This window comes from Vanessa cardui, chromosome 6 (assembly GCF_905220365.1).
Source record: "Vanessa cardui chromosome 6, ilVanCard2.1, whole genome shotgun sequence".
Lineage (NCBI taxonomy): Eukaryota > Metazoa > Arthropoda > Insecta > Lepidoptera > Nymphalidae > Vanessa > Vanessa cardui.
The window spans coordinates 12,238,488-12,250,289 of record NC_061128.1 but is presented as its reverse complement, the minus strand read 5'-3'; the positions used below and the strand labels follow the sequence as shown (position 1 = coordinate 12,250,289).

The 11,802-nt window shown below is 33.7% G+C and overlaps 1 protein-coding gene across 1 annotated transcript; it reads left to right on the top strand.

Annotated features, from left to right (window-relative positions):
* Window positions 1-3,764: 3,764 nt before the first annotated feature.
* On the top strand, window positions 3,765-6,555 carry LOC124530383 (cytochrome P450 6B5-like). Its single transcript, XM_047104537.1, has 2 exons — window positions 3,765-5,137; window positions 6,315-6,555. Exons 1-2 carry the CDS (start codon window positions 3,778-3,780, stop codon window positions 6,485-6,487), a joined length of 1,533 nt encoding a protein of 510 aa, XP_046960493.1. The 5' UTR covers window positions 3,765-3,777; the 3' UTR covers window positions 6,488-6,555.
* Window positions 6,556-11,802: the final 5,247 nt, after the last annotated feature.

Genomic DNA, 11,802 nt, shown 5'->3' with positions numbered 1-11,802 from the left:
AACTAGACTACACAATTCGTATTATTTTAATTAATTCAAATAAAAAGTAGTAAGAGCTACCTCGATATTTTACAAGTAAGTATTTACATCGACAGCATCATTATTTTTATTTTTGTTCGGCTTTTATTTGTATCAACCACTTGTAATGTCACATGGGATGGAGAATATACGATAAAGATTGATCGGTACGGTCGAGATAAGAGGATAAGAGATAGAGGCTCAATTTAATTTTGAATGCATAATAGTAGTAGACCGATTTAAAACCCATAACTAAAAAAATACAGTTACAATTATTACATAAAAAATAATTGCTATTAAAACGCATAAGAACCATCACAAAACTATTTACACTATTATCTTATTATCAGTGGCGGATTTACCAATCGACTAAATAGAGTCTAGGGCGGCAGATTTAGAGGGGCGGCAAATTTAGCCCAAATTATATGTATACACATTACGTCCGTAATCCGGTCAATACATAGCGGGTTGGAAAAATAATTTAGTAACTAATAGAAATATCACCTAGTTTATAATCACACTAATAATATTATTTTTAATTTAATTTTTGAGTCTTCATTTTACAATTAAGTAAAGCTACCACCGGTTCGGAAAGTAGATTCTACCGAGAAGAACCGGAAAAAAACTCAGTAGTTACTCTTTTTCAACATTTAAAAAATACAAAGTCATGTTAGTTAAATACAATTATTTAAATTTATATACATATCCTGCTTGGAAGTCAACAGGTATTAATTGCACGCTTTTTTATCATCTATTAAATCAAAGAGGAGTAAAGACATTACCCATTGAGAAGTCACGAAAAATTCATAACTACCTAGCCTTACCAACATACTTTAAATTGCTCTCGATGAATTAAATGTCATCATAAAGTCAAATCAAGTCTATAAAATCAGAACATATGAAAGTGTTTGATGACTCTATCGACGATCAAGCCCTTTCCAATTTGCTTGCGTAGAGGTGTTGGATCACTCTGCATCTTCTACCGAATTTTTCACGGGGAATGTTCCGAGGAATTGTTCGAATTAATTCCGGCTGCTGAATTTCACCTTGAGACATCTCGTCAAAATTTCACACCCACCACCTTGATGTCCGAAAAAAAATTGTTGAAAACCCACAACTGCGCGACTTTTAAGACATTTTCTACCTTGCGTGTGGAACCAACCAGTGATTTTTCGGAACCGTTACGACTTACGAACCTTCAATAAATGAGCGTACTCCTTCCTTAAAGGCCGGCAACGCACCCCTAAAACAAAAAATAAATAAAAATAAACTACACTTTTCTTGAGCAATATTAATTTGTCTTTATGCTAATTTCACGTACTAGTTTGTGTTGATAAATGTTTGATGATAATAAAATTTAGTAATAATTATGTTTATGGACACATAAATCGTATTCTGTAAGGAATGGCTATTCTAATATTACAAACAGGCACTCCGATTTTATTATATGTATGTATGAATGAAATGATAATAATATATTTTACTCCTGACACGTTTAAATAGCAAACGTATGTTTCTATGTTTAATCTGTTTATTTTACAAGTAGCAGAACCACAAATAATCCTTATCGAAAAATTCGATAAGGATTATTTGTGGTAATCGATCGGCCTTACCGCTGTAACGTCCTGACTCGACTCAAAACTGTCGGTGAGACCATAAATATTGTGAGTCATGTAAGATCTTAAATACCAAACCAGGCCAATATTTATTAACACACGCTCAAGGATGCGCACAAATTATTTCATACACACGCTGACATATATGTGATAAACTACATACATAACAGTACAGTCGCGTACATAAGCTTTATTTCTTCCAACTGTAAATTTCCAAATGTAATACAATTTTAACGTGGCCTTCTTCGATGTTAAAATCAAAATCACAAATCTTTATTTAACACACAAGCGTCACACTTGCTTATTGACTGTCAAAAATCTTCCACCGGTTGGTAAACTTGCGATGAAAGCAACCTTTTTTTAAATTATAAAATTTAACAATTAAAAGTTTTATTTAATACTAAAATATATATTATCGTTATTTGAAATAGCCTGAAGACGATCTTCTCATTCTCAAGTAGCGCAATCTACTAAAAAGTTAGTCTTATATCCTTATTATACTTTTTTTTCCTTTAAGACAGAAACGCTTTTTAAATTTAATTTTTTTTTTTACATTTTCTGAGATCCTGTCCTTATAACGTATACTGTTTTAGAGAGAGCATTGCTCATATCGTCACACATAACATTGTTAGACGTGTTTTCTATTTTGAATCCTATATAAATACCATAGAAACACAATATTTTCATGTGTTTATTACCTAAAAGTGGAATCGGTAACCGATAAGCTATGTGGTAACCGGCTGTGAGGAAGATTTTGAGCATAGACGTGGATGGATACAAAGGAAGGCTAAAAAAAATTGTTACTTATGAAATTACGTCAGACAGAGAAGTATGGAAGAAGAAGACATACCGGTACTACGAAGACAAATTATAACTTTAATTACCTAAATAGTATGGCAGGTCGTTGATAGAAACGAGGAAAAAAAATGGACCAAGTATAGATTATTGGGATTAACCGGGGTTCAGCTGCGATATCACACAATCAAAAGCTTTAGTTAAAACACAAATTATCCCAAAGGCTGGGTTAAATAATATCATCAACGAGCTCAATGCTTGCATCGCTCCTCGCCTTCCAAAATGCTTATTGTGTAACAACTATTATGTGTCCAAAATATTTCATCAAGTAATCATTTATCAATGATCTTACTAAGAGTACGTAGTATGATGCCCATCTATAATTATTGGGAACTGAAGTACTTGATTTAAATTCAATCTGTATCTAAAAGTTGTTTGAAATATGTGACAGCGATCGAAAGGAAAGAATCGTTTATATATTCACATCCATTCATTTACCCGTGCTGAGTCCCACTTGTATAACGACCGTGCTCGCAATTCGAAAATTTACTTTGCATATCCAATAAAATAATTAAGATAATGTCCAATAATTGTACTTAATTATATTGTTCAAATATATACAAAATTAAAGGTTAAATATTGATATTTGACGGAAAAACTTCATGATTAACATAGGCTGAGTTTTAACAAATAAAAATATATAAAGAAAATCGCAATATATATGTAAATCATCATATTTGTCTTTAACGTCGCAACTCCCAAATTCACAGTAGATATATCCCTTATACCGGATCAGAGCACCTTATACGCGTGGAAGTCAGGAGTTTTGACTACTGTAAATGTCTTTAATTCGCAAATACTATTTAATTTGTAAATTAGTAAGGCACATTACTTAATACAAGATTACCTATATTACCGGTTCTAAATTGAACGCACGTTGCCCTAGCTTTCTATCCACATTTGGTTTGATACTACCGAGGTAAACTGACTTTTACTTAATGCCATCAGCAACAGCAGACTTATTCCCTGTTTGTATAAAATAATAATTATTATTACAAGAATACAATATAATTAAATTATGTGAATTTTCCATATCAATGATATTTGTAATTTTGGCATTAATTTTATATCAAGAACAAGCGGACGTAACTTAACGCTTAATAATAACAAACTTGTACATTTATACGATATAAACGAACAAGTTACTTATTGACATAAAATTACTTCACTAAAAGAATTTATCATGTTACATTTACATAAGTAATTACATTTTGTAATGAGTCGATAATTTATAAATAAATAATTGCAAACTTTATATCATTTGTATTTCATACTTCGGGGCATAAAGATGCTTTTGATATTAACAATATTAATACTTATTTTCATCTATCTGTATACGACACGGAATTATGATTATTGGAAAAAAAGGAATATTAAATATGAAACACCCTTGCCAATATTCGGAAATCATTTTAAAACATTTTTTGGAATTAAAGGATTAGCTGAGGTTTCTACTGGAATTTACAACAAGTATCCAGAAGAGAAAGTGGTCGGATACTTTCGGGGACCAACTCCTGAGTTGATCATCAGGGATCCAGATATTGTTCGTGATATTTTGAGCGTAGACTTCGCGTACTTCCACTCACGTGGCTTGAGTAGAAATACCAAATTAGAGCCACTATTCAAAAACATTTTCCACGCTGATGGTGACTTTTGGAAATTATTGAGGCAAAGGCTGACTCCAGCGTTTACTACCTCTAAATTAAAAAACATGTTTCCTCTTATAGTGAAGTGTACAGAGAAACTTGAACATGTTGGAAAGGAAATTATAGCTGCAGGTGGAGAGTGCGATGTGCGCGAACTTATGGCGCGTTTCTCAACAGAATTTATAGGAAGTTGTGGCTTTGGCATTGAAATGGATACAATAAACAATGAAAATTCTTTTTTTAGAAAATTAGGAAAGAAGATATTTAATCATTCACTGAGGGATGTTTTCCTGTTTATGCTATTCGACATCTTTCCGGGAACAAAAAAGTTCATCCGCATCTCTGATAAGAATTTAGAAAAAACATTCACTAGCATTATGATGAAAATTTTTGAACAACGAAATTTTAAGCCTTCTGGAAGAAACGATTTCGTCGATCTCGTGTTGGATTTAGCTGGGAAGGGTAAAATTGTAGGTGATTCTATCGAACATCGAAATCCAGACGGTTCCCCTAAGCAGATCGAACTAGAAATGGACTTGTCGTGCCTCATTGCCCAAATATTTGTATTTTTTGGAGCTGGTTTTGAAACATCTTCGTCAAGTACTAGTTATACATTACATGAACTTGCGTTCAATATAGATGTACAGGAAAAGGTACAAGATGAGATTGACCGGGTGCTTTTAAAGTATAACAATCGTTTATGTTATGAGGCGGTTGCAGAAATGACATACTTAGAAATGGCATTTAAAGAAGCGATGAGAATTTTACCGCCTGTGGGTAACTTGAATAGAATATGTGCTAACGAATATACAATTTCTAAACTTGGAGTCACCATAGACCCTGGTGTAAAAATATTAATTCCTACACAAGCATTGCAAAATGATCCACTGTACTTTGAAAATCCACAAGTTTTCGATCCAGAAAGATTTGCAAATATATCAACGAATGAAATCAACAAATATGTTTATATGCCCTTTGGAGAAGGTCCGCGAGCGTGTATAGGTATCTATTTTTTTACTATTTATATTTATTGTATTACTTAGTAAACCTATACAGGTAAAATCGCCAGTTTATTTGTTAAAAGTTAAGTAAAATTCGATAGCAATCTTTAATAAAAGGATTACATACTAACCAAAATATATTTTTCCAAATATGACATACTGTTCAAGCGATTAGCGAATTTTATAATACAAATCTTATCTCTTCTCATATTAAGGGTTAAAACTTGTTTGCTTATTTGTGGGACGTAATCTTCTATGATCGGATTCTTCATTTTATCACTTATAGAATTCTACGCTATTCTTTAGTGCTACAGACTCGATTAAATTGTTATTGTGTCGTGTCTAAGTCCTCGATTTAATTGTTATCAATAATACGGAATTTAACGGAAAACAAAACTTACTTCGAACAATTGTAAAATCTCGGTTAATAATTAACATATATTTATTTTTAAACGCCGGTTTCGATAATGAGTTATCAGTTACTGTCGGTTTTAGTGCATGAGAGAAATTAAAAATAACTCTCAACAAACATGCACGCAGAATTGACGAACAGAAATTTACACATATATTGTTGTATTTTTACCTACAGTAACATTGTTTGAATAACAAGTAAAGTTTTATTATCTGTATGTAAACATTGCTGACCTATTTCCACTTCTGGATTTCAAACAGGCGATTTTGTAATCATTAGTTTCAACAATTTGTAGGACAATAAACTGTCGATCATGTCTAGTGAACTGTATATGTTATGAAACATAATGAGAGCGTTCTCATAATAAAAATTGCTTAGGTATTGCGAATTTTAAAATTCGAATACATATCAATTTTGCAACGACAACCTCAGCCAGGTGTAAACTTCCTTGTAGGCGATCAAATCGTATTTTATGGAGTCACCGTACCCCTTTATTTCCTACCATGATAACTAACATTCATCTAAAAACTATCAGTTTCAACGATTTAAATACCAGTCATTCCATGAAACCCAAATATTTTTAATATACTCCTATATAATATCTTCAATTATAATGACTATAAGGTAATCTCGAAATCGTAATGCAATAATTAAAATTGATGCCTAGAAGAACAATATCTAACGAAGGTTTTTTCCAACCAATTGGCCTGCTCAAAAGCTATTAGCGAATAATCAACCAGTTTCTAATTTTATGTTATTGTTGCAGGCGCTCGTCTAGGTCAAATGCAGTCTCTAGCTGGACTTGCCGCTGTGTTACACAAGTTCTCAGTGGTACCATCAGAGAAATCCAAGAGAAAATTAATCATGAATCCTCGGCTTAATGTTATACAAGGCGTTTTAGATGGAATCCCCCTTAAACTTGAATTACGTAAGAAATAAAAAAAGAAATTAAAGATCGGTATGATAAATTAGTTCGAAAATATAACTATTCATATGTGTACTTACTATAAGGCTAATCTATTTAATTTGTGGTTTATATATATAAACCACAAATTAACCACGGTAATATTATAAGAAATATGTTTTTAACCAATTACCTTATCTACGACAACATACTGTGTCAATCAAGGGACTCGTAATTCAGGAGAGGTGTGCAGAACAGCATGTGTCGTGACACCGTGCGATAGCCTTGACATTCTGCGCTAGACGAAAGACGTGTAGCGATAAAAATGATACTTTTTTGAAGTTTACAACGTAAATTACAATTTGTAATTAAAAGTAACTAGTTTCTTATTTTCTACTAGATTCAAAGGATTATATTAACACTCGACGAATTCACGTGACGCGCTGATAACGTGTACAAATACACTTGTGCTTATACAGAAGCCTAAACGCCAGATTACAACATCATATCAATAAATTCATTGTCAAAGTTGTTTAGTTGTCTTTAATGGTCCTCAATCATTACATGGTATAAAACAAAGTAACTTAGCGCTGTCTGTCCCTATGTATGCTCAGATCTTGAAAATGATATTGATACAGTTTTTTTAAATAGATACGTAGTCGGTCCCAAAGTTCTGTCATATATGAAAATAGTGATAAAAAGAAAAGTACCAATCCGTTTTTTATAAATTATATATTATATGAAAGAACATTTAATAAGGAATTATATTAATTTAAAATTATTCAAAATGACCGCCCTTATTTTTAATACAGGCCTTTAGTCGCCGCGGCCAGTCGTCTATCGCAGCACGCACCATATTCATGTCTATTTCAGCGACTACTTTTATTATAGCTGACTTTAGATTGTCCAAAGTTTTATGGGGCTTAGCACACACCTTCCTCTCTAAGACTTGCCAAATTTTATAGTCCAGAGGATTAAGGTCCGGACTGGAGGAAGGCCAATCTTCATGTCTTATGAAGTCGATGTTTTGACGCTCGAACCAGGCTTGAGTGGTCTTGGCTTTATGTGCAGGTGCAGAATCTTGCTGGAACACAAAGTGATGTCCTGAAAATAACGTGTTGGGCAGGTCTTTGACATGCTGATCCAAAACCGTCTCTTGGTACACTTTTGCACTGGTTTTGACCCCTTTTTCGCAAAAATGAACCTCAGTTGGTCCGTAGTAGGAGACTCCTAACCAGACCATCACTGAAGATGGATGATGCCCATGTTGCACCCGCGGAACTCTTTTTGCTGCTTCTTCAGAGCTCCCAGCATACACTCTTATCATTCTGTTTATTGTACTTTTCTTCTATATCGAAAATTTTTTCGTCTGTAAAGAGTATATCACGATGGCGATTTTACGCGTACCGTTTCAACAACACCCGGGATCTTTTAAGTCTTATTGCTTTTAGACGAGCGTTAAGTAGGTGTCCACTCTTTTTTTGTAAGCTCGCAACTTAAGGTCTTCGTTTAACACCTTTTTGATAGTTTTTCTACTGACCCCCATCTGCAATGCCATCAGCTTCTGTTTTCGGACAGGATTCCTTCGTATGCGTGCCTTGATTGCTTTGATCACTGATGGTGTCCTTGCGGAGCGTGGCCGGCCAGTTCTTTTCTTATCCTCAACACTTGAAACTTCATTGTACCTATTTATAGTACGATACACAAACTAAGCGATATTTTTAAATTTTTGAGCAACTTGAAAATGGTATTCGGCGAGTGCCCACAGCGGTGCAACGCTAAAACTGCTATTCGGTTTTCTTTCACGGTCCACTCCATCGTGAAAAATCGCGGCAAATGATAACTTTTTGTTTTTTAATATTTGACAAACATTCAAAAATGGAATGCAATTATACTTTTTTTAAATCGTCTTCGAAATTGGAAAATAATGTGACAGTGACAGAACTTTGGGACCAACTACGTAGAATGATTCGAGAGGAAGGTTTTTGTATACAATATAGTAGAGAAACACTGATAATTTCGGAAGTTTCTAAAGTAATGTCATCAATAAACACATTCTGTGGTATATTTAGTATCAGCGTTTCATCCGTACGAAGCCGGGCCGGGTCGCTAGTTTGTAATAAGCTAGTCTTTACATATTATGATATTGTATACATTAAAACTCTAAGTGTAAATAATTCTTACATTTATTTGCCGTTCGGTGCAAAGGCACTAATTGTTTGCATTGTAAAATCATCTTTGTTATAATGTCTCTTTGAAATGTACTTGAATTAAACATATTATCTACAGACATATTTTATCTATCTTGACAAAAAAAGTACCTAATATAAAATGCTTATGATTAAACTAAGATCAGAAGTTCTGCAAGTGTACTTTGGTGCTCATCTTTTGGTATGTGTGATCATATTTATAGGATTAGAGGCATCGCTTTCCTGTTCTCCAAATAAATGCCACCACATCCTTGACTCTTAAAATACCATACACACGAGAATTTACCATATAATTGAACGGATGTGTCGAATTCAGTTCACCAAATTAAGCCCATAATAAATACTCTTTATATAGTACGTAGTACGTATGTGACTTCAATGTACCTGGTAGCTCTTTAGTAGTTATATTATAACATGCATCGAGCACAATCAAGCACAACATACCTGCCCACTGCGAGAAGGATACATGACCATAACTGGCCCATATCCGCTATACAGATTACAGAAAAGGTTAGTGACTACAAAATGTAAAGGACAATATACAGGGTTATTGGTAATTCGACGTATATCCGTTAGCAGGTGATAGGGGTGACTATTTGCAATAGTTTTAAGCCCCATATACATGCAAAAATTAACTATTTTTGAGTTATCACGTTTTTTAGCTTTTTTAATTTTTTTCAAAAATGCAACTTCAAAAATTTTTTTTAAAAAAACCTGTCAATTAAAATCTATTTTTTTCTTCTGTTTTATGAAAATGATTAAAGACTTGATATTTGTCAATATTTTAATATTAACTATCGGTCCAAATTTAAAAATGCGAGACGGAAACCGAAATTACTTTAATTTTTTTTTTGATTTTTTTTCCTCGAAAATGCCTGCCTGAAACTTGTTCTGCAGATTATTTTAAAAACATAACCGTTTTCTTAGCTTTGCAAAAATGTATACAAAGAAGGAATTATCCACAGCAGCCGAAATAAAATGACCACAAAGGATGCAGGTGGAAATTCGTAGTCGAACATGAACGAATACTAAAGGTCGCTCTTTAAAATTCCCACAAAATTAACTAAAAATAACAACCAACGAAATAAAACTTACTTACTTAACTGACTTACTTAATACAAATTAAAAATAAAATTTAGAAACAGAAACAGTTCAATAGCTAAGTTATAAATAAGACATTTTGTAATATAGCCTAAATGAAGTATTCATAAGCGAATCCTAGAAACTCTCTATAACAGAGCACAGGTGACACAGCATGTTATAAAATGATGATGGATTCTATCTTTATCACTATCCTCACGAAGAAATCTTTCATTATAATTTGTATTCGGTTGTACCCTAGTATTTTCGGCTAAATATAATTTTGATACGATTAATTTGTGTTAAACACTATATTGAATAAACTGATACTATAGTGCATATGATAGGGTGCCTCTAGGTTCCTCTCCCTAGGTGCCTCTCCCTAGGTTTGACTGGGAAGTATGTGGAGTTCGTCCGTGCTTTATACAGGGGAGCTTGTACCTACGTCCGATCGTCTGCCGGTAACACCGACCAGTTCAATGTGGCTGTAGGTTTGCACCAAGGGTAAGCTCGTAAGTCCTTACCTCTTCCTGCTGATTATGAACGCTCTAACGGCGGACATACAGGAGGAGGCACCCTGGTGCATGCTTTTTGTTGACGACTTTGTACTGGTTCTCTCATTCAAGGCGATGGCGAAATAGATCGAACGGTGACGTACAGGATTAACACAGGATGGATGAAATGGCGGCAGGTTACGGGATCAATTTGTGACCTCCTTATTCCCCTGAAACTTTAAGGGAAGATCCATAAGACCATGATCAGACCTACTGTTCTATATGGGTCAGAGTGTTGGGCTCAAAAAGGATGACTAAAAAACAGTTACATGTTGCGGAGATGAGAATGCTGACAGGAAAGTGTGGTGTTACGCGAATGGATAGAGTAAGTAATGAGACATAACAGGAAGTATGAAAGTGACACCGATAGCCGAGAAGTTATGTGAAAGGCGGTTATAATAGTATGGGTATGTAATGCGGAGGAATGAGGAACATATTGTGAGGAAGTCCTTGAGAATGGATGTGGATGGATATAGAGGTAGAGGACGACCAAAGAAACGATAAATAGATTGTGTGAATGTGATATGGTTCGAAAGAATGTTACTTGTGAGATAACGTCTGACAGAGAAGAATGGAAGAAGAAGACATGCTGCGCCGATCCCAAATAAAATTGGTATAAGGGCAGGAGAATGATATAGGTATGATTGCAAATATTGTTAGACAATCTCGTTGCTCGCTGTTAAACAATCAATCGTCCATCAGTGACTATTGCACTTCTACATGACACAACTGGACATCCCAAAACTTCAGTGGTTATCCAGGGAAACTGTAATATCTATATCACCCCACGTTTACCAGACCTTGTATCGAATCATTTCCAACTCTTTATTTTTTAAAGAATTCATCCCCCTAAGATTATCTTGCAGGGGTGGACTGTCAAATGGACCACAGGATGATAGATAATTGCTACAATAAGTTATGTCCTTTGTGCATGCATCAGAATAACCGAACACTGTTATGGTAATGAAGTAAAATATTGCCAGCATTCAATACCAATTATTTAATAACAAAGAAATATCATTCAATCTGAGGTCATGATGACAAGCCATTTATTTATTCTTATCGCTTCAAGTCAGAATGACTGGCCATTTTAAGATAATACATACATTTATTAATAACAATATACCTACCTATTTTATTATTATAAATAGTACTATATAAATAGGTATTGACTGCTGCTGATAATATAATAATAAAATTGTATAACAATGGATGATCAGTGACTCATGACAGTGTGTTATGCACACTGGCCCTACAAACAGTATAATGAAACAAAGTAAAATGGTAAAATAGCCACGACAATAACAGCCAATATAGTAAAGTAATTAATTATATACATGATATTATTCCGAACCGAAATTGAGTTTACACTAACACTAATTTTTTGTCAACAAAGTTTTCAAATCTAAATTTAAAACAAATATTGTTTCTTATCTGTGCACATTAATATGATAACCATTTCAAGATAAGAGCAGTATAGAAAGGTTATTTTTTGTATAAAACCAA